The sequence below is a fragment of the Capricornis sumatraensis genome, chromosome 2, assembly GCF_032405125.1.
Source record: "Capricornis sumatraensis isolate serow.1 chromosome 2, serow.2, whole genome shotgun sequence".
Taxonomy (NCBI): Eukaryota; Metazoa; Chordata; class Mammalia; order Artiodactyla; family Bovidae; genus Capricornis; species Capricornis sumatraensis.
The window spans coordinates 89,306,665-89,331,576 of record NC_091070.1 but is presented as its reverse complement, the minus strand read 5'-3'; the positions used below and the strand labels follow the sequence as shown (position 1 = coordinate 89,331,576).

Sequence of the window (24,912 nt, the reverse complement as noted above, 5' to 3'; positions counted from 1 at the left end):
GGTATATCCAACTTAATGCAGAATTTCAGAGAATAGCAAAGAGAGATAAGAAGGCCTTCTTCAATGAACAGTGCAAAGAAACAGAGGAAACAACAGAATGGGAAAGACTAGAGATCTCTTCAAGAAAACTAGAGATATCAAGGCAACATTTCACACAACAATGGGCACGATAAAGGACAGGAACTATAAGGACCAAACCAAAGCGGAAGAGGTTAAGAAGAGGTGGCAAGGATACACAGAAGAATTATACAAATAAGGTCTTAATAACCTGGATATCCAAGATGGTGTGGTCACTCACCTAGAGCAGGATATCCTGGAGTGTGAAGTAAAGTGGGCTAAGGTAGCATTACTAAGAACAAAGTTAGTAGTGTGTGTTAGTTGCTCAATTATGTTCAACTCTCTGAGACCCCATGGACTGCAGCCTGCCAGGCTCCTCTATCCATGGAATTCTCCAGGCAAGAATACTGGAGTAGGTTGCCATTCTTTTCTCCAGAGAATCTTCCCAACCCAGGGATCAAACCTGCGTCTCTTATATCTCCTGCTTTGGGAGGCAGGTTCTTTACCACTAGTGTCACCTGGGAAGCTCAAAGCTAGTAGAAGTGATGGAATTCCAGGTGAGCTATTTAAAACCCTAAATGATGCTATTAAAGTGCTGCACTAAATATGTCAGCAAATTTGGAAAACTCAGCAGTGGTCACAGGACAGTAAAAGGTCAGTTTTCATTCCAATTTCAAAGAAGGGTAATGCCAAAGAATGCTCAAACTACCATACAATTGTGCTCATTTCACATGCTAGTAAGGTTATGCTCAAAATCCTTCACACTAGGCTTAAACAGTATGTGAACTGAGAATTTCCAGACATACAAGCTGGATTTAGAAAAGGCAGAGGAACTGGAGATCAAATTGACAACATTTACTGGATCATGGAGAAAGCAAGGGAGTTTCAGAAAAAACATCTATTTCTACTTCTTTAAATTTTGACTGTGTGGATCACAGCAAACTGTGGAAAATTCTTGAAGAGATGGGAATACAAGACCACCTTACCTGCCTCCTGAGAAACCTGTATGTAGGACAGGAAGCAATAGTTAGAAATGGACATGGAAAAGCTGATTGGCTCAAAACTGGAAAAGGAGACAACAAGGCTGTATACTGTCACCCTGATTATTTAACTTATATGTAGACTACACCAAGTGAAATGTGGGGCTGGATGAATAACAAGCTGGAACCAAGACTGCCAAGAGAAATGTCACAATCTCAGATATGCAGATGATACCACTTTAATGGCAGGAAGTGAAGAGGAACTAAAGGGCCTGTTAATAAGGATGATAGAGAAGAGTGAAAAAGTTGGCTTAAAACTCAACATTCAAAAACTAAGATCATGGCATCCAGTTCCATCATTTCATGGCAAATAGAAGGGGAAAAAGTGAAAGCAGTGACAAATTTTATTTTCTTGGAGTCCAAAATCACTGCATGGTGTGGTGACCACAGCCATGAAATTAAAAGACACTGGCTCTTTGGAAGAAGAGTTACGACAAACCTAGACAGCGTATTAAAAAGCAAAACCATCATTTTGCTGACAAAGGTCCCTATAGTCAAAGCTATGGTTTTTCCAGTAGTTATATACATATATGAAAGTTGAACCATAAAGAAGGGTTAGTGCTGAAGAACTGATGCTTTCTAACTGTAGTGCTGGAGAAGACTCTTGAGAGTCCCTTGGACTGCAGGGAGATCAAACCAGTCAATCCTAAAAAACCTCAATCCTGAATATTCATTGGAAGGACTGATGCTGAAGCTGTATCTTCAATACCTTGGCTACTTAATGCGAAGTGCTGACTTACTGGAAAAGACTCTGATGCTGGGAAAGATTGAAGGCAAAGGGACAAGGGGGCAGCAGAGGATTAGATGGTTAAGATAGCACCACTAACTCAATGGACATGAATCTGAGCAAACTCCAGTAGACAGTGGAGGACAGGGCAGCCTGGTGTGCTACAGTCCATGGACTGCAAAAAGTCAGACATGAACTAGCAAATGAACAAGACTGGAAAAAATTAAAAATATTTTATAATTCTATCTGAGAGAGATACCAAGGAAGGAGTCACTGTCATTCACTTTGCACTAGGAATGCAAACTGATGCAACTCACTGGAGGGCAATTTGTAACATCTATTAAAATTTAAATGCTCACATTCTTTAATCTAGTCGTTCTACTACAAATTTATCCTATTGATATATTCACATATGAATTAAATGACATAGAGGGATAGTCACTATATTAGCAAAAGTCTGGAAACAATCTAAATGTCTAACAATAGGAGATAGTTTGAACAGATTTTAGTAGAGTAATACAATAGATTACGGTCTACTTAAAAAGAATAACACAGGAGTTCTCTGGCGGGCTAATGGTTAGTATTCTAGGCCGTCACTGATGTGGCCCAGCTGGTCAGGGAACTGAGGTTCTACCAGCCAGAAGATGCAATGAAAAAAAAAAAAGAGAGAAGAATGTAGCTAAGTAATAATATGAAGCAATCTCCAAAATACATAATTTTTTAAAAAAGCCTAAGTTGATCTGTGAATATATATGTAACATAACTCCAGAAAGATACTCAAAAAGAAGTAACAATGGATACTTATAGTGAGGGGAATTGACTATTTATAGGACAGGAATAGGGAAACTATTTTTCAGTACACATTCTTTTGAACATTTAGAATTCTACATTATGTGCATAAATTACTTATTTAAAATATTTTAAGGGAAATTTATTCTTTAAATGATGTACTGTATGACCCATCTTTATAAGACATATATATACAAAGTCCAATATAATAAAATCAACTTAAAATAAAACATTACATGTTTGATACCCATAACATTTTTATACGTTACATCAATTCTTACCTAAATAATTGTTGAAAGTTGGGTTTAATAAAGTTTGCTTCAATATTTTGTCGTATACATATTATATGAGTTATTCCATGTTTCTGTAGTATAGGTAGCTATTAAAAAAAGAGAGAAATAGTTTGAAATACAAAACTTCATCTTACTGTAACACAGATTTGAAAATGCACAGGACTCAACTTTACAGTTAATACAGCCACATCTGAGCTTTAAATACAGGGAATCAAAGCTAATTTCATAACAACATGCTCGAAGTCATCAGCAAAATATTTCAATGATTCAAGATAAACACACTACATGTTCTCAAAAGGCTTATAGAATTATTTTATATCTATAATTTTAGAGCTTGATATGACCTTAAAGATAATTTATTTGGGAAACAATACTCTACCTTCATTATATATATTAACCCTTTGACCTTTATATTATGTATAACATACTTTATTTATAATTTACATTTATACACTCTTTATTATTTATTTGTAATACTATATAGTGGTTAAAGGCATGGGCTACGTACAGTCATGAGCTATGGAGGCCAAGCTCAAGATCCCAGCTCTGCTAATGACCTGAGCACTGTGGCTCAATTTTCTCACGTGAAAACTAGGAAAACAATACATATTCACTGAATAGATGTAAGAATTCTGTAAGATAATCTTTGGCATAGAGACTGGGACACATAGCAAGTATTTTTAGTAAATGGCAGTTATATATATTGGCTACAATTCTTATTTATTAGAGAGAACTACTCTAACATAAACAGTTATTCAACATTTCTGACCTAGTTAATAGCAGTGCTGGAGCCCAAATCTCTAGACTGCTCTCTGCATCTCCCAGTAAGTACAGTTTTTCTATTTTAAGCCAGAATTAATTTATACAATTCACAAAAACTAACTTCTAGGGCTTAAAAATTCTCCTACAAGTTAAAACTGGCAACTCCAAATTATTCTGTGATGCTTTGTGGCTCTATATTTAAAGAAATTTAACATGATAACTCTAAAAACTGTAAGTTTTTATTTGTAAGTGACTATAGGTTTCAGTGAAATTTACAGACAACATGTTATTTAAATAGTTAGAATATATATGCCACGAGAATAAGGACTTTGTTCACTGATTCACACTATGTATAAAGCAGTGCCTGGAACATAGTTGTTGTTCAATTATTACATGTTCAAGAAATGAATGAACAAATCATGAAGAATCAGAATTATTAATAAGCCTGTGTTTTCTATTTTCAGTTTATAATCCTATATATTTAATTCCCTTTCTGTATTAATAGAACAGCAATACTAATAATTCATGGAAAAAGTTAAAGAATAATTTCTACCTGTTACAGATCAAATGCTTGTGTCTCCCTAAAATTCCTATGTTGAAGCCCTAACCTCAAAGGTAATGATATTCGTTTGTGGGGCCTTTGGGAGGTAATTAGATATAAATGAGGCTATGAGGTGGAGCACCCATGCTGGAATTAGTGCTCTTACAAGAGGAAGAGGCATCAGAGCTTCATCCCTCTGCCATGTGAGACTACCTCAAGAAGGAAGCAAACCTTTGAAGAGGGCCCTCACCAAAACCTAACCATGATGGCACCCTCATCTCAAACTTCCCAGCCTCCAGAACCGTGAGAAATAAATGTCTGTGGCTGAGACCATCCACTCGATGGTATTTTATTATAGCAGCTTAAGCCAAGAAAATGTGGTTTCTAAATGTTAATTTTTGCAGCAAAATTATGTCTGGCATAGATTACAGTTCAGTTATCTTTGTATTTCCTGAGTACATCCTGAGATAGGGGAAAGGAGGTTAAGAATTTGGTAGGATTAATAATAAATCAATGTTCCATATTCACATTTATAGAACCCCCAAAGTGAATTCAATATTCATTCCTTTGTCTATCACTGATCTATGATATATGAACTTTTCATACCTACTCATTAATCTGAGAAACTACAAGAAGACATATATAATCAGGGATTAAACCTGTTTGTTTTATCAAGCTTGGAAGGCACATTAGATTACCAAGTAAAAACAAACCTTAAGACGGAACCCAAATATAACACCACACAAAATATTTTTTTTTTAGTTTTCAACAGAATTTTATTTATACAAAGCAAACTATAACCTTATCTCATAAATGCAAACAGAAAAAATTTTATAAAAAGAAACAGTTCACTACCTACAAAGACCCTAAATATATCCCTTTTATTAAAATTGTATTTGAATGTAATAAAAGATAGGGCGAACTAAATGAGTTTATTAGGAGCTTATTCCTTAAGGTTTCTTTATTTCTATTATTCTTCTGATGTTACTGTTTTATATGATGATATGAAAAGAAATATGGGCTGAACTATAATGACTTATGGTGGAAAATAATCAAATTTTGCCATTGAAGCTTTTCTTCAATCTAATGAGACCACAGCAAAGTTAGGGGGGAAGAGGTTTTGAGACAACGTATCTGTAAACAAATACTTACAAATTAATATGACAAAGAGTATAATACGTATATTTATAAAGCACAGTGAGAATACCAAAAGCATATAGTCTCAAATCATTCTGAACCCCAGTATTTGAGAGTATTACATTATTTGGGCAATAACTTTGTTTTTACAAAGTAGATCTATAGTTATAAAGTCTATAGGTATCTACTCTATCTTTTTCTAAGTACTTATTTAGATATATATTTTTATCAACATCCCACCTTCTCAACTTAGTTGCAGGCCATCAAATTACCACTATTACTCTTAGATATGCCTCAACAGTCAAAAAGCTTTCCAGTTCCAAAATGAATGACATTAACTTATCAAATTATTTCAAAAAAAGCTTTTAATTCTAAGGTTTTTAAAAAACCTATTCAGGTATCAAACTGACTTCTAAATAGGCAGGGTATTAGGGAAAACATCTGCAATATAATGTTTTATATTATAATTCAAAGAGAATTAGCATTGACATAATTCATAGGGCTGAATCCTCTAGGAATTGGTAACAACACTGCTATTAATACATATATCTGAATGAGATCTACCCTTTCAATTGTGTAACTGAAGAAATAGATTTCAGCGTAAATATACAGGACACCTAGATATATAATACAATACTTTACAACCTGGAGGTTCTAGATCTCCATAGCTTGGAAAAACAAACAAAATTTGAGTCATTTCAATTAAAATATGTAGGTTCTATGAATGTATTTGTACACGCTCATCACGCATATTCTATTTTACCCTTTAACTAATATGTTAAATAATCTTATTTGGGGATTTAATTACATCTCATATTTCTCAGAAACTATAATTAGCAATTACAGATGTCCAATATCCAGATTAACAATATCAGGTATCTTGGAAGGTAAATAAATTATTAAAGGTCAGTTTTTGGCAAGTATTTTAAACACATGGATTTCATGAGGAAAATAAAAATACAAAACCTCACTTGTGATTTGTTGTTAAACACTTGAGAATCACTGATCCAATAAAATCTGAAAAGAAGTAGGTACTCCAGAGTCACAATTACTGGTAATATGCAATATCAGTGGACCCTTCCTCTAACAAAACTTTTTCTACTAAAAAAACTTACCCCAACTAGTTGGTTAATAAGGTCTACTGATGACTCTAATTTAAAGTTCTTACCTTGCTTTTCATGGCAGAAGAATATGGGCCTAAAAACAAACCAGGCAGAATTTCCTAGAAAAAAATATTGAGCTATTTACCATCAGTAATTTAAATCTACACAAAATATGTACCATGTAAGTATTTTCATAGCTGTTATAATAATTTGCTAAAAAGTTTATTATTTAGGGAGAATTTTCTAGCAACACTGAGCAAATGACTGGGAAGAGAAATGCAGATGTGCTTTATATAACAGGATGACACATTTAAAATTTAAATTAATTCTGAAAAGTCAGGTATTTGAACTTCCATAGTGCTTTTTTATAAGCAGTCTGAGAATTAGTATTTTTGTCTTTTAGTCTAATTAGTATTGTTGTCTTTTCAATTACTAAAACACCTCTAATTTTACTTCTATTCTCGGCTACAAACTAGAAATAAAAGTTATAAAAAATATCACCCTTTTGGAATTACACAAAATCTTATTCAATCAAATGAAAAGTAGCACAAGATTCAGCAATTTAAATAAATAACATCTGAATCATGAATTAAAATTTATTCTATGAGAATTCAATATAGCAGCTCTTCAGTAGGGATATACCATACCCTATATACTAAAACAATTTTGTACTTCAATTCTATGGGATATCAGAATTATTTGTGTATAGATTTAATTTAATACTTCTTGTATGTAGAAACTAGATTTTACTCATCTTTGCATTCCCCATAGCACCAAGTAAAATACCTCACAGGTAATCATGTATTTTTAATAAGTGAATTTTCACTAAGAGAAACAGGGTTTTTAGAGGTCAAGGAATTCCTGAGGAGAGACACTGCTTGACCTTGGGAGTGGCAGAGCTGAAAAACGCAACAAAAAGTTTTGCTATGTAGTAGGTTCAGTTCAGCTGCTCAGTTGTAGCCGAACTCTTTGCGACCCATGGACTGCAACACGCCAGGCTTCCTTGTCCATCACCGAGTCCCAGAGCTTATTCAAACTCATGTCCATCAAGCCATTGAAGCCATCCAATCATCATCCTCTGTTGTCCCCTTATCCTCCCACCTTCAATCTTTCCCAACATCGGTGTCTTTTCCAATGAGTCACTTCTTCACATAAGGAGGCCAAAGGACTGGAGTTTCAGCTTCAGTATCAGTCCTTCCAATGAATATTTAGGACTGCTTTCCTTTAGGATGGACTGGTTGGATCTCCTTGCAGTCCAAGGGACTCTCAACAGTCTTCTCCAACATCACAGTTGAAAAGCATCAATTCTTTGGCACTCAGCTTGCTTTATAGTCCAACTCTCATATCCATAACATGACTACTGGAAAAACTATAGCTTTGACTAGATGGACCTTTGTTAGCAAAGTAATGTCTCTGTTTTTTAATATGCTGTCTAGGTTGGTAATAGCTTTTCTTACAAGGAGCAAGTGTCTTTTAATTTCATAGTGGCAGTCAACATCTGCAGTGATTTTGGAGCCACCCAAAATAGTCTCTCACTATTTGCCCATCTACTTGCCATGAAGTGATGGGACCGGATGCCATGATCTTAGTTTTCTGAATGTTGAGCTTTCAGCCAACTTTTTCACTCTCCTCTTTTACTTTCATCAAGAGGCCCTTTAGTTCTTCTTCACTTTCTGCCATAAGGGTGGTGTCATTTGCATATCTGAGGTTATTGATATTTCTCCTAGCAATCTTGATTCCAGCTTGTACTTCATCAAGCCCGGCATTTCGCATGATGCACTCTGTATATAAGTTAAATAAGCAGGGTGACAATATACAGCCTTGACATACTCCTTGTCTGATTTGGAACCAGTCTGTTGTTCCATGTCTAGTTCTAACTGTTGCTTCCTGACTGCCATATAGATTTCTCAGGAGGCAGGTAAAGTGGTCTGGTATACCTATCTCTAAGAATTTTTCACAGTTTGTTATGATACGCACAGTCAAAGGCTTTGGCGTAGTCAATAAAGCAGAAGTAAATGTCTTTCTGGAAATCTCTTGCTTTTTTGATGATCCAGCGGGTGCTCACAATTTGATCTGTGGTTCCTCTGCCTTTTCTAAATCCAGCTTGAATATCTGGAAGTTCACAGTTCACATACTGTTGAAGCCTGGCTTGGAGAATTTTGAGCATTACTTTACTAGCGTGTGAAATGAGTGCAACTGTGCAGTAGTTTCAATATTCTTTGGCATTGCCTTTCTTTGGGATTGGAATGAAAACTAACCATTTTCAGTCCTGTGGCCACTGCTGAGTTTTCCAAATTTGCTGGCATATTCACTGCAGCACTTTCACAGAATCATCTTTTAGGATTTGAAATAGCTCAGCTGGAATTCCATCACCTCCACTAGCTCTGTTCGTAGTGATACTTCCTAAGACCCATTTGACTTTGGACTTCAGGATGTCTGACTCTAGGTTGAGTGATCACACCATTGTGATTATCTGGGTCATGAAGATCTTTTTGTATAGTTCTTCTGTGTATTCTTGCCACCTCTTCTTAATATCTTCTGCTGTTAGTTCCATACCATTTCTGGCCTTTATTGTGCCCATCTTTGCATGAAATGTTCCCTTGCTATCTCTTATTTTCTTGAAGAGATCTTAAGTCTTTCCTATTCTATTGTTTTCCTCTATTTCTTTGCACTGATCACTGAGGAAGGCTTTCTTATCTCTCCTTGCTTTTCTTTGGAACTCTGCATTCAAATGGGTATATCTTTCCTTTTCTCCTTTGCCTTTAGCTTCCCTTCTTTTCTCAGCTATTTGTAAGGCCTCCTCAGACAACCATTTTGCCTGTTTGCATTTCTTTTTCTTGAGGATAGTCTTGATTACTGTCTCCCATACAATGTGAAGCTATCACTAATTCATTCATCCCATATTGTATTTTTTTTTCCATAAATTCCCTTTACTAAATGTTGGTTTGTACCATCCAGAAAATAGTCTTTCTCAATTTCCTGTGGAAAATTCACCTGCTTATTCTTTATTTAAAATTAAAAAAATTTTAATTTCAGTATAGTAGATTTATAATATTATACTAGTTTCAGGTGTATAGCATAGTAATTCAGTATTTTTGCAGATTATACTCCATTAAATGTTATTATACAGTAATGGCTATAATTCTTTATCTGATACAATAAAAACTTGTTGCTATTTTACACATAGGCATTTTTAATCTCTTAATCCCAGACACCTAATTTGTCCCACCACACTTTTGTCTCTCCTTTGGTAACCACTAGTTTGTTTTCTGTATCTTTGTAATTGCTAAGTCGTGTCCAACACTTTGCAACCCCATGGACTGTAATCTGCCAGGCTCCCTTGTCCATGGGATTCTCCAGTCAAGAATACTAGAGTGGGTTGCCATTTCCTCCTCCACATAGTGTGAGTATTCAACTCAATCTTCTGGAGAACTTCACTAAATTAACTGAAGTTGACTGGAAATCAGACACAAATGTGAACAATTAAGTGAAAATGGTGATCTGCTTTACAGTCTACTCTCCAGAGTTTATTCAAACTACACAAACACAGAAAGCAAACTGCTTCCAGAAATAATACAAATACTGTGCCCAATTTTTCAGATGAAGAAAAACAAAGTGACTCATTAAGCACATACATATATAACTATTTCAGTGATTCTAAGAAATTTCATCTCCTATCTTTTTAAGAGCCACAATTAACTTTTAATATGTTAATATTTAAAATACTCAGTGATGAACCTACAGATCATGAGTCAATGGGACTCAAATCCTTTGTGAAATTAGGTTAAATTATTTAATAATGATAATAACAGTAATACAGGTTGGCTGGAATAAAGAAGAAGGTTGTCATACCTGCATCTCTCGTCTCATAGGGTAGGTCCACTCCTTAAAAATGGAAGGAAAACATAAGAAAAGTAAATAACATTATGAAAAATGTCACCCAATTAAAGGTCAAAGATGTAATATACAAATGTACGGATTTTTTAAAAATACATTATACTTAGAGAATATTCTATAAACACAGCAGATCAAGTGGCTTCATAAATATGTGAAAATTTAACTGACAAGAAACAATGATTAAGTTGACTCTAAGTAGTCAGGCTTCCAAAATTATGATTATGTTACTTTACAACAGACTGAATAGTTCAGTAATTAAAAGTACAGGTATTCCAGATGTTTCTCGCAAAAATGATACTCTAAATCAGAGATGTAAAACAGACACCTTGTCATTTTGCCACCTCTAATCAATTGACAGCAGATAGCTATTGGGCTTCCCTTGTGCCTCAGCTGGTAAAGAATCTGCCTGCAATGCAAGAGACCTGGGTTTGACCCCTGGGTTGGGAAGATCCCCTGGAGAAGGGAAAAGCTACCCACTCCACTATTCAGGCCTGGAGAATTCCATGGACTGTACAGTCCATGGCGTTGCCAAGTCGGACACGACTGAGCGACTTTCACTTTATTGGCTTCTCTGATAGCTCAGCCAGTAAAGAATCTGCCTGCAAAGCAGAAGACCCTGGTTCAATTTCTGGGTTGGGAAGATCCGCTGGAGAAGGGATAGGCTACCCACTCCAGTATTCATGGGTTTCCCTTGTGGCTCAGCTGGTAAACAATCCGCCTGCAATGCAGACCTGGGTTCGATCCCTGGGTAGGGAAGATCGCCTGGATAAGGGAAAAGCTATCCACTCCAGTATTCCAGCCTGGAGAATTCTATGGACTGTATACTTCATGGGGTTGCAGAGTTGGACACGACTGAGCAACTTTCACTTTCAGACAGCTATTAATTAAACCCTATGTGGAGAAAAATTCAAGGAAGAAAAGAGTGCTGTGATCATTGAACATCTGCAACAGATGAAAAAAGAACAGAATATGATAGGTATTTATCTGCCATGCCTGATCTAAACTGCTAGATGCTTATCAAATAGCCTTTCCCATATCTCACTTGGGCTTGATTCTGTCTAGTTCAAGTCCCTTTAAAGATACACTTTACATCAGTACAGAGTTCATTCTTGGAATGCAGACCAAAATAAAATAGCTAGAAAGGGAAGCCACTCAGTCATGTCCGACTCTGCGACCCCATGGACTGTAGCCTACCACGCTCCTCCATCCACTGTCCTTCGGATTTTGCAGGCAAGAGTAGGGTGGCCATCTCCTTCTCCATGCAAAATGCCAACGCAAAATGGCAAAGACAGAGAAAGTTAGAAGAAGAAAAAAGCAATTACAGTGAATTGAAATGAGGAATCAAATACACTACAGGTAGTCTTCATTTGTAAATGGACTACATTCTATAAGTTTCTAGCTTAGTTGCTTGAAACTCAGAATTAAAAATAGTAATTAGGTTTCTAAAGTTAAAACTGCAAAAAGGTTTTTTAAATTTCTTTATAAAATTTTAGAATTACAGATAAGTTAAAAAAATGTACAAAGAATTCCCTTTACCCTCCATCCAGATTCCCCAAGTCAGAAAAGTATCTTTAACACAGAAGGTAGAAATGCTATACCTCTGTAATGGAAAGAGAGAATATATACTCCTACAATGACCATCAGCATTCCTTTTTTTTTTTTAATAAAGAGAAACAAAATACATTTTTTGTTTCAAATCTTAAAACTCTCAACAATGTAGAATTGGTCTATAAACCCTGAGAAACCAAATGACTGTTAAAATATATCTTCCAAAGTATCTTTAGCTTTGCACAGTGGCAGTATCATAGCCAATGAAGTTTATCTGAGGCATATTAACTGTAAATTCAAAAGTATCTTTAAATGCACAGATGAACTAAGTGAGGGAAGTCCCCAGATAGACACACACTCACAAACACAAGAAAGTACAAACCCAGCAAGGGCAGTAAACACTGAAACACAGCATCCTGAGAAGATCTGCTAGTCTTTTCAGTCTTATGTTTCTGTTCTTTTTTTTCCTTTTTAATAAAAAAGAAAATTTTATTCATATCTTACACTTAACAAAAATGTTGTAGACTTAGATGTGAACCCAAAATAACAACTTTTAGAAGAAAACATATGAGAATATTTTTGTGACTGGGTTAGGCTAATACTTCTTAAATATGACACCAAAATCACAATACATAAAAGAAAAAATTCAATAAACTGGACTTCCATCATGATACAAATATCTGTTGTGTGTAAGAAGCATTCACAGTTAAAAATTGAAATTGGAGCCATGAACTGGAGAAAATACTTGTAAGGAATGTATTTGATAAATAAACTGTATCTATATAGAACATAAAAAGAACTCTTAAAACCCAATAATAAGATTTGAAGAAATGAGGAGATTGAATTAGTGATCAAAATCATCCCAACAAACAAGTCTGGAACCAGACAACTTCACTGGTAAATTCAACCAAACATTCAAAGAAGAATTAGTATCAATCCTTTACTAACTTTTCCAAAAAACAAAAAAACTGGGAATACTTTTCAAACTCATTTTATGAGGACAGCAGGTTGTTCAGTCCCTAACTCATGTCCAACTCTTGCTGACCCTATGGACTGCAGTAGGCCAGGCTTCTCTGTCCTCCACTATCTCCCAGAAAGTGAAAGTCACTCAGTGGAGTCTGACTCTTTGCAACCCATGGACTGTACAGTCCATGGAATTCTCCAGGCTGGAATACTGGAGTGGGTAGCCTTTCCCTTCTCCAGAGGATGTTCCCAACCCAGGGACTGAACCCAGGTTTCCCACATTGCAGGTGAATCACCAGTATTCTGGAGAATTCCATGAACTGTATAGTCCACAAGGTCGCAACAAGTTGGACATGACTTAGCAACTTTCACTATCATTATCTCCCAGAATTTACTCAAAATCCTGTTCACTGAGTTGATGATGCTATCTAACCATCTTATCCTCTGCCACACCCTTTCCCTTTTGCCTTCAATCTTTCCCAGCATCAGGATCTTTTCCCATGAGTTGGCTCTTAAAATGGATGTAAGAATGAAGTGCTAAAATGACCAAATCTGAATGTAGAGCTCAAATAATTTTCACAAATATACTTACCCACAAAATCACAACACAGATGGAGATTTCCATCATCCTAGAAAGTTCCCTCTTTCCTCTTCTCAGTCAGTATCTCCTGTCTTCAGACTGACTCTTATCATTACAGATTTTAGTTTTGTCTGTCCTAGAACTTCATGTAAGTGGAATCATTTGTTGTTTAGTCACTAAGTCGTGTTCAACTCTTTTGTGACCCCATGGACCAGAGCCCACTCGGCTCCTCTGTCCATGGGATTCCCCAGGCCAGAATACTGGAGAGGGTTGCCAGTTCCTTCTCCAGATCTTCCAAACCGAAAGATCAAACTCTCATCTCTTGCACTGGCAGGAGAATTATTCACTAATGAACCACCAGGAAAGAATCATACAGCTGTACTATTTTAGGTCTGGTTTATCTCAACCTAATGTCTATGAGATTCATCTATGCTGTTGAGTATGTCAGTAGTTAACCCCTTTTTATTGCTGTGCAGTCACAACTGACTCCTTCTCCTGTTCATGGAGATTTAAGTAGCTTTCAGGTTTGGGCAATTATGAATAAAGGTGCTGTGAAAACTCTTTTATATGACCTTTGATGGACATATGCATTTATTTCTCTTGAATATATAAGTGGCAATTAAATGACAATCAGAGTAGGCCTATATCTGGCTTTACCAGACACTGTCAAAAGTTTTCCAAAAGCAATTTATGCTCCCACCAGCAATGGATGGGAGTTTTAGTTGTTCCACTTTCTCACCATGGTCTTACTTTAAATGGCACTGCACTTGAGAGAAAGCCTAGGACCTGCTCAAAGTGGGAAACGAGATCATGACCAAAACACTGGGTCCCCAAGGGGCAATACCTTCAGTGAAAACACACTGGAGGGAGTAGAAGCTTACTTTATCCCCATAGAAATGAGTACCCCTGCCTTTCCTATCTTTGGGTCTGAGTAGGTGGTGGTGGTCCTAGTGGGATGGGGTCTTAACCAGTCTGACTCATGAGACCAAGTGAAAATTTAATGTCAAGTTGTCCTGAATAGATAGTGTCCTGGGAAAAGTAAATGCATTTTCTCTCTGAAGGAACATACCCTAAACCTAAATCAGAAATAATTCAAAAGTTAAGTTCTTAGAACTCACAATTTAAAAATTCATTTAAAAAAGGAGGAAATAAGCCAGTATCAGAAGCCATACAACTGAATCACATTCACAAAAACTTCAGATATTAATTACAACAATAAAAAATATTGCTGTCTTTGTGGATATGATAAAACATTCACTATAAAAGTACCCTTCAGTTCAGTTCAGTCTCTCAGTCATGTCCAACTCTTTGCAACCCCATGAACTGCAGCACACCAGGCCTCCCTGTCCATCACCATCTCCCGGAGTTCACTCAGACTCACGTCCATCAAATCAGTGATGCCATCCAGCCATCTCATCCTCTGTCGTCCCCTTCTCCTCCTGCCCCCAATCCCTCCCAGCATCAGGGTCTTTGCCAATGAGTCAACTCTTCGCATGAGGTGGCCAAAGTACTGGAGTTTCAGCCTCAGCATCAATCCTTCCAATGAACACATAGGACTGATCTCCTTTAGAATGGACTGGTTGGATCTCCTTGCAGTTCAAGGGACTCTCAAGAGTCTTCTCCAACACCACAGTTCAAAAGCATCAATTCTTCGGCACTCAGCTTTCTTCACAGTCCAACTCTCAAATTCATATATGATCACTGGAAAAACCACAGCCTTGACTAGACGGACCTTTGTTAGCAAAAAAAATCTCTGCTTTTGAATATGCTATCTAGGTTGGTCATAACTTTCCTTCCAAGGAGTAAGCATCTTTTAATTTCATGGCTGCAATCACCATCTGCAGTGATTTTGGAGCCCCCCAAAATAAAAGTCTGACACTGTTTCCACTGTTTCCCCATCTATTTCCCATGAAGTGATGGGACCAGATGCCATGATCTTCATTTTCTGAATGTTGAGCTTTAAGCCAACTTTTTCACTCTCCTCTTTCACTTTCATCAAGAGGCTTTTTAGTTCCTCTTCCCTTTCTGCCATAAGGGTGGTGTCATCTACATATCTGAGGTTATTGATATTTCTCCTGGCAATCCTGATTCCAGCTTGTGCTTCTTCCAGCCCAGTGTTTCTCATGATGTACTCTGCATATAAGTTAAATAAACAGGGTGACAATACACAGCCTTGACGATGCTGTAAAGAGCAATACTGCATAGGAACCTGGAATGTTAGGTCCATGAATCAAGGCAAATTGGAAGTGGTCAAACAGGAGATGGCAAGAGTGAACACTGACATTCTAGGAATCAGCAAACTAAAATGGACTGGAATGGGTGAATTTAACTCAGATGACGATTATATCTACTACTGTGGGCAGGAATTCCTTAGAAGAAATGGAGTAGCCATCATGGTCAACAGAAGAGTCTGAAATGCAGTACTTGGACGCAATCTCAAAAACAAGAGAATGATCTCTCGTTTCCAAGGCAAACCATTCAATACCATGGTGACCCAAGCCTATGCCCCAACCAGTAACGCTGAAGAAGCTGAAGTTGAACGGTTCTATAAAGACCTACAAGACCTTTTAGAATTACACCCAGAAAAGATGTCCTTCTCATTATAGTGGACTGGAATGCCAAAAAAAAAAAAAAGAGTACCCTTAAGTATAACCAACAATTAAGAAATCAATTTTTTAAAGACCCAAAAGGAATATGTAGAACTGAAAATGTACAATTGAAATGAAAAGTCATCAGATAGGCTAAACAGAAGAAAGGACACTGTTAAAGAGAGAATTTGTGAATTAGAAAACAGAACTAATGAAATGACCTAAATCCAGAGTTGGAAAATATGAGCAGTTAACAGACAGGTAAGATGTAAGTAAAAGGTCTAACATCCATACAATCTAAGTTCTAGAAGGAAGGGTGAAAAAATAAAGGGGACATATTATACACAATATTCATACGAATTTCCCAAAACTAGTTAAAGGTACCTTAGAAATAGGCAGCTTATAAGGGAAAGAAATGCACAGATAAACAGGAAAAGAGGAAACTGCTCAGCATAGCAAACACAGAAAGAAGATTTTTTTTTTCCCACACTAAAAGCAAATAGAAGAATGGAAAATATGAATAGAGGCCAGAAGACCTACATATATGCAGCCAATTAATTTTCCTGAAAAGACACCAATGTAATTCAATGGAGAAAGAAAAGTCTTTCAACAAGTGATGCTGGAAATAACTGAATAAATGTCTGGAAAATAAAATAAATGTTGATCCTGACCACACATGCACACATGTGCACACACACAAATGTCTCATGTGTCTTCATTGCTGTAATCTACTTCCAATACTTGATGACAGTGCTTGGCACACAGTCAATCAAAGAGATGCAGCTTTGTGTGGTCTATGAGACTTGACCCAAAGAATGTTTTGACTCCTGTGTTCTTAGGAGCTCAGTTGTGTTCAACTCTCAACAGCCCCGATGGACTGTAGCCTGCCAGGATTCTCTGTCCATGGAATTTCCCAGGCAGGAACACTGGAGTGGGCTGTCATTTCCTCTTTCAGGGATCTTCCCAACCCAGGGATCAAACCTACCTTCCATCTCCTGCATTGGCAGACAGGTTCTTTACCACTAATGCCACCTGGGGAAGTCAGTGGGCACTCAATAGTCGTTGAATGAATGAAAAAAAAGTATGTGTGTTTGTGTGTAAACATAAATGCAAAAATGATATAATTTCTAGAAGAAAACACAGAAGAATATCTGCAACCTTGGGAAAAGAAACAATGTCTTAAAGAGGACACAAAAGGTACTAAGCACAAAGGAAAAACAATTTAGTCAATTTGAGTTAATGAAAATTAAAAAATTCTGATCAACTGAAGTATACTGCTAAGAAAACAAAAGATCAAGCCACAAACTGAAAGAAAATATTTGTAGTACATATATTCAACAAAAGACTTGTATCCAAAATACAAAATACCAACAATAAAGTGAAAACCTAATTTTTAAAATGGGAAAATAAGTGAACAGACATCTCATGGAAGGTAACTAAAAGGCCAATATCACATGAAAACATGCTCAACATCATTAGTCAGTCATTAAGGAAATTCAAATTAAAACCACTACATACCCACTAATGACTAATGTTAAAAAGTGACAGTACTATATATGTTAGTGTTGATGTGGAGCCAGTGGGACTCTCAAACACTGCTGATGGGAGTATAAAATGAAATGCTAATAATACACTTACTCTATTAATTGAGCAATTCTTAACAAAGATTTGCTAAAGAGAAATGAAAACATATGTCCACCAAAAAGACTTGTCCAAGAATATTCAAAGCAGTTTTATTCATCATAACCCCAAACGTCTATACATAGTATACTCATACAATGAAACAGTACTCAGCGATAAAAAAGAATCAACAACTCATAAACACAACAGAGATGAACTTCACAGATACTATGATCAGTGAAAAAAGTCATAAATGAAACCGTTTCTTTTGCATGATTCCATTTATATGAAGTTCAAGAACTGACAAAACTACACTATGGTTATAGAAATCATAATATTCATTGCCTAATGTGGGGTGTGGTAGGGGCTGCTTGGAAACATGAGCTAACTTCCTATGTTGGGAGAAATGGTCTATATCTTGATAGAAGCAGTAAACACTGGTGTATATATTTAACAAAACTCACTGATTGTACATAATATCTGCATTATAGTCTGTAAATTTTATAATCTCTATCAAAAGGAGAGAGAATCTGGACAAAAACAGATTACATATAAAAAAAGATAATTCAACTAACTGATTTCTCAACTAAAAGAATGAAACGCCAGAAGACAGAAGAGTAATACATTCAAAGTGGTGAAATAAATAACTGTTAGTCTAGGATACATATTGAGAAAATCATCTTTCAAGAACAAGAGTGAGATAAAAGACAATTCCATACTAACAAAAGAGAGTTTACTACCAGCAGACTCTTATTAAAGAACATCTAAAGTATGGTTTTTTTAAGAAAAAGTACTGCTGTCTCTATTTTACATTTTTACTTTAGGCGCTGAGAGCCTACATAACCTGACTTCAAGTAGTTTGTTCATCACTACACTATACAGTCTTTCAATGTAAGAAGGAACTATAAACAAACATATAGTTATACTTTAACAAATATAGACTATATGATTAGCTTATAGAGATTAATAGAATAGGAAAAAGTATATAATTTACAAGCCAGTAGAGGGGTAAATGTAATCAAACTGTACAAACTGAATTGTTTATCTGCTTTTATAACTTACCAATATATTATAACCTTCTTATATTGAAAAAATGTTAAACAAGTCAAATACTCTTGTCATTTTAGTCACAGAACCCTTAACCATTGAGCACAGTACCTGCAAAGAATATGCACTGAGGAGATTCACGGCACTACACTCTATGGATCTTACTTTTGTTTTTTAAAGATTCTCTAGCAGCTTTATATTCTGAAAAAACTTGTCAGAGTTGTGAGAAAGAATGTAATTAAAGAAATGTGTACGTTTGAATTTACCAAAACTGAAATAGCTACATTATGTGTGACAAAAGAAGAACAGAGGACCATATATAGAGAAGTGGTGTACATATATTCTAGGGAATATGAGGCAATATACCTGATGGCACTTAAAGCCACAGGAAAAACATGTGCTTCCTTCTGGTGTCAATTTTATCATAAATTCCACCTCCCTCAAACCCCCTGAGGAAAAAAATATTTTCACTGACCACTATCTTAGAACATTCATGTTAAAACAAACATGGACATATGAATAAAATTCAAAATTTACATGAATTTTTAAGTGAAACAAGAGGCTTCAAATAAATTTTGAGCTTCTCATAAGGTTGTATTCGATAGAACACATATGCTGTATTTACAGAAGACATAATAAAGGAGAAAGAAGCAAGCTGTATAGAAGAGAATGAAAAATTACTCCTATTCACCGGACAGATAAAAATTACTCCTATTCACCTGTTATATGACTTGCTGTAACAGGCATGGTTCCTTTGAAACCTAGAACGTCTTTTCTCATAGAAAATTTCATTTGGAGCATTTCCTGGTGCCAGCATCAGATCCTGATCTCAGAACAAATCTTAATAAACGCCTTGTCTACCAATTCTGCCTTTAGATCAGGACTTTGAAAGTCATTTATGCTCACAGTCTTGCTCTACCAGACATGTATCTGTCTGAACATATATCTAATAACCAAGTCTTGCATATATCACACTCAATCTTAATCTCAGCCTGCCCACATTGTTTCAAAAATCCACCTCTTTAGAGATGGTAGTGTTAATGAAGTAGACTCTCATTATAACTGATATGATGTATTTTGAGTTACTCCTGTAATTAATTAGTAGAATCAATTTCCCAAACTCTGCTGATTAGCCGAGCAGTCCAACTATGTTTCTCAAACCACAGCAAGCCAGTTAAGCCAAAATATCCTTAATTGTGAAACACACCATGCTTCTGATGGGAATTCATAAGTGAAAATCCTTCAATCAATATGAGCTAGAAGATACCACATATTAAAATGTCTTTCAGGCTCTCTTCTTACTTCTCAAGCAAATGCAATTACATGACCTATAAAGTCACACTTAGGGGACAGAAAAAATGCTATAAAAATGTTCAAAGACCAATAAACAAATAAATGTACCAACTTAAGCTAGTTGAAACATAATGTTTACAAATACCAAGAGGACTGTTTAAACAACAGGTTGGGGCAGTTAAGGGAAAAAAAAAAATCAGAATACTATACCTGAGCTGGGACACTTCACAAAACAGAAAAAGCAGTATTATAGTTTCTTTCACTGCTCCCCACCCCCAAAAAGGTCCTCTTCAGAGTAAGCTCTTTCCTTCTGGCCTAGCTCAAGTTCTGCTTAAACCAAAGGACCAAAAGAGATTTTTACTTTAAAAATGAGAGGGTTGGAAGGATATGGAAAAACAGAGAAGTAGTCCAAATCAGTTATTTCTAAACTAACTGCCACTGGAATTATCTAGTTCCATCTTAAACCAATTAACTCAGAAAAGGAGTCCAGGCTTGGTTATTTTTCAGAAGTTCCTTGAGTGAGCCTGCTCTTGTTGTTTAGTCGCTCAGTGGTTCCCGACTCTTTGTGACCCCTTGGACTCCTCTAGCCCACCAGGCTCCTCTGTCTATGGGATTTCGCAGGAAAGAATACTGCAGTGTGTTGCCATTTCTTCCTCCAGGAAATCCTCCCAATCCAGTAATCAAACCTGAGTAGCCTGCATTGCAGGCAGATTCTTTACAGCTGAGCCACTGGGGAAGTCCAGCAAGTGCTACAGAAGCTCAGACACCTGGGCATTGAACTAATCTGGAGATGGGAGAGTGGACACGAGGAACTGGCAAAATCAGGGAAAGCTTCTCTGAAGAAATGATGCCTCAAGTGGGATCTAGGCCAAGAATAAGTAGTTAATCAGGAGAGGGCAAGGGGAATGTGCTGGCAGTCATGGCAGGGGAAAATTGTAGCTTAAAGGCTTCTAAGGTAGGGGGAAAAACATAGAAGCATTCCAGAAATGGAGAGAAGATGACTATGGATAGGGCCTGAATGGAGCAAGGGGAAGAGTTGCTCATAACATGATTAAGAGAGGCAGGTGACGCCAGTTCACACAGGACCATGCTGATGACATTAAGGGTCTGAACTTCATCCTCAAAACAAATTACAGCAATTTTAAAGGAATGACAATCTTTTTGCAAGCTGATCTAAATTTTTGCTAGCAACCATCCTAGGAAGAGTGTTCTATCCAGTATTTCAAGAAACTTGGAAGTAATATTTTTATAGAGGTGACAGGATCATAAAGTTATCATATCCTGATTACATCAATCATTAACAGTCTTCACTGAAATTACTGTACTTGAATTTTTTTACTTAAGCAAGACTGGCATGTGATTGGGAGTGCTTCCTATGTGGAAAAAACTATGCTGGCTAGTCACCATAATCGTGTAAGACCATTTGCCACTTTACATATTTCACTGGAAATTAAAAAATTAACATTCTGTTTTATTAGACACTTTACCATGTGTAATTAACTAGATGCCCTATTTATGATTATTTACAGTTCTGTCTGGCCAGAAAGCATCTTCCATCTTCTGTGAAATGCTCCTATCATCTTGGTGGGAGGGCTACCAATGATAAACTTCAGTCCCCTTAGCCCAGGAAGTGTGCGACCTAGACTGGATCCCTCACTATACTCACCCCTTCCTGGCTCTCCTGACTGATACCAAGGATAAGCCAATCCACTAGATTTTAAACACTAAAGCTTAGAGAAAAGCGCCTTTCCCTCTTAATGTGAATGCTCTAAGGGTCTGACCCTCAAGCAACTGATGGTCAAACTTGATACCTGTGGAGAAGCCCAAGAAAAAGAACAGATCTTGACAGAAAATAGAGACAGGCATTAATGAAAGGCAGGGGCAGTACTGCTGCATTTTAATACCATCTAGTCAAGTCTGTTGGTATTAAAGACTGAGCCACTTCACTTTCACTTTTCACTTTCATGCACTGGAGAAGGAAATGGCAACCCACTTCAGTGTTCTTGCCTGGAGAATCCCAGGGACGGAGGAGCCTAGTGGGCTGCCGTCTATGGGGTCACACAGTCGGACACCACTGAAGCGTCTTAGCAGTTCAGTTCAGTTGTCGCTCAGTCGTGTCCGACTCTTTGCAACCCCATGAATCGCACCACACCAGGCCTCCCTGTCCATCACCATCTCCCGGAGTTCACTCAGACTCACATCCATCGAGTCCGTGATGCCATCCAGACATCTCATCCTCTGTTGTCCCCTTCTCCTCCTGCCCCCAATCCCTTCCAGCATCAGAGTCTTTTCCAATGAGTCAACTCTTCGCATGAGGTGTCCAAAGTACTGGAGCTTCAGCTTTAGCATCAGTCCTTCCAAAGAAATCCCAGGGTTGATCTCCCTCAGAATGGACTGGTTGGATCTCCTTGCAGTCCAAGGGACTCTCAAGAGTCTTCTCCAACACAACACTTAGTAGTAGCTGCAGTCAAGTCTCTGAGACCAGTTTGCACGCCAAACTTTCTGGATTTAGTTACTTCTTTTCTTTGTTACTTACGCTCCTCTGGTTTCTGTCACTTGTAACTGAGAGATAACAAACATCCAATGCTACAGAATAAGGAATGAACTGGCTTTCAGTAGATGATATGAATATCATTATGTACTAGGGTTAAGTATTACTTCTCTCCAACACAGGAAAGGCAGCAAGCAGGAAAGCAGCAAGCTGTGTTCCTAAGAATTTTACAATCTTTGCAAAGATAAGATGTATTATCATTCAATAAGATTAGATGCAAAGTCTGTAAAGATTTTAAACTAGAACTATTAAGACGAGAACAGGGAAGAATTGAGGTGTGTTTAAAAGGACAATGAATTAAGAACGAGGACACCAAGGTGCACTAGGAATACCATTTATTCTTAGTAAGCTACAATTTCTTCATCTTAAAAGTGGGAAAGCTCTACATTATTTCTAAGGTTGCCTAGTGTTGAAATTACTGAATCATTTCAAGGATATATAAGCATACTCTTCATTCACATTATTCCTTATAAAAGAAAAAAGTATAAAATCATTCTTACCCTAACCTAAATTCTACTTTTTTCCTATTTGAATCTACTCTTAAAACATGAAATTCTCAAGGATTATCATCACAAGCAAATGATCCCCCAAATCAAAAAAAGTGAACCAACCACAAAAGACATTCAATAGAATGAATACCTCCCATAAACTGATCTCTTAAAAGCTGAAATTTAACATTTCTTTCTTGAGACTACTAGAGCGCATTCTGTCTTCAGAAAATTTCTAATTTAGTAGTCTCCAATACCATAAAGCATTTTAAACTAGGAATAGATGCGGGAAAACGCAATACAAACGTTAGGGAGGGAAGATGTAAGGTGGGATGAAAAGAACCCCGAGTTAGAAATCAGGAGACCAAGTTATAAAGAATTTTATTCCCCATATTAATTTCCCTCCAAAGGGCAAGTTTTTTGACTGAAGTTTTCAGATTCAAATGAGCTAGTTTTGTGACATTTTACTCTGATGATCACGGTTTGCCTCAAAAGCACCAAAAATCAAATCAAACCAAAACAAACCAACTACTTCGGGAAACTTGTTGAAGGCACACTTCCAAGTTCAGGCCCCACATCAATTCCACACGTGGGCTCATGTGTCCCACAAGTCAATCGATGACACCAAAGATTATCCCTCAAAATGAGATTAAAAACATATCCTTGCATTGCTTTGGCAATAAAAGGGTTATCTTACTTCAAGGAAGTCCTCGACGCCGAATCTGGGGGAAAAAGGACTGAAGTAAGTAGACCAGACCCGGCCCGGGCGTCTCCGCAGGGGAAGAGGAACTCCGGGAGCCGTGGTCCGGGCAGACGGCCCCGGAGCGCGAGACTCCGCCCCGGGGTCCCGAGACGCCCTCAGGAGGCAACAGGGCTACCAGTAGGTGAAGGCTGCGACGGTTGGGGCCTGGGGTCCGCCCCTCGGCGAAGAGCCACTGAGGCCTGTGCGTGTTAGTCACTGCCAGACTCACCTCGGCGTCTTCTTTGCTCTGTGGGAGCGAGGGGAACTCCAGCTTCACGTCCTCCATGGTCCTGGCCCGGGTTTGTGGGTGGGGCCGGGTAGGAGAGGGAGTTACCCGCCGGCCGACCCTCGGGCAGGCAGTGGCGGTGAACGGAAAGGTAGACAGGAGGACTGACCGGGAGGCAGCGGGCTTACAACTAACACACGCAGACTATAGGGTCCCGGCGACTCCGGCGACAGCGGCGGCTACAGCCGGGAAGAGGGTTGGGCGGCTCGTATCCGGCCGCCATGCTGCTGCCGTCTTCCTCCCCACCGTGCTTCCGCGCCCCTCAGGCCGCCCAAGCTCTAGCACCAACACGAGCCCTACAACCGTCTCCCCTCCTTCCCCCTCCCGCCATCCCCGCGCAGCCCCAGCCAATCCCAGCCTACGCTTGCCTTCGGCCCGCCCCCTCTGCGGCCGCCAGGTGTCAGCGCGCCGCCGCCCCGCCCCTTCGCGAGCGCGCAGACGCGGGGGGGCGGGGCCCCAGAGGCGCCCGGGCGGGAGCTCGCTGGATGTGGAGGAGGTGCGGCTGCCGCAGGAGGAAGAACGAAGGACTGTCCTGGGAAAGGCAGTGGGATAATCTGAAACAACTCTGCCCTTTCTGGATCCAACGCAAATCCCTACTTTGGTGTAAGAACCGGGAAGACATCCTAGCCCCCATACGAAAGGAAACTATAGTTTTCTCCCTTCCTGAGAATCCTGCTCAATCTGTGGTGAGGTTATAACCAAAATAGTAATGAAGAGTTCACCTGAAAATTATGTAATGCGACACAGAATGAAACACTCACTTTTAAGCAAATCGAAAAGGTGTACTTTTAACAATACTTGGGAATATGACAATTGGAAAATATCAAGAAAAAATCTTAAATAAGAAAAATTGATAGCTC

At 37.9% G+C, this 24,912-nt stretch overlaps 1 protein-coding gene across 1 annotated transcript in view; it reads right to left on the bottom strand.

Annotated features, from left to right (window-relative positions):
- The window catches only part of STYX (serine/threonine/tyrosine interacting protein), a 43,427-nt gene extending 19,128 nt beyond the window's left edge, over positions 1-24,299 (bottom strand). The window contains exons 1-4 of the mRNA XM_068965673.1: positions 23,996-24,299; positions 10,302-10,334; positions 6,515-6,568; positions 2,895-2,992 (exon numbers count right to left, since the gene is read on the bottom strand). Of these exons, the coding sequence (XP_068821774.1) occupies positions 2,895-2,992; positions 6,515-6,568; positions 10,302-10,334; positions 23,996-24,052 (242 nt within the window). The 5' untranslated portion in view covers positions 24,053-24,299. The remainder of the gene's footprint in view (positions 1-2,894; positions 2,993-6,514; positions 6,569-10,301; positions 10,335-23,995) is intronic.
- Between the last annotated feature and the right edge of the window lie 613 nt (positions 24,300-24,912).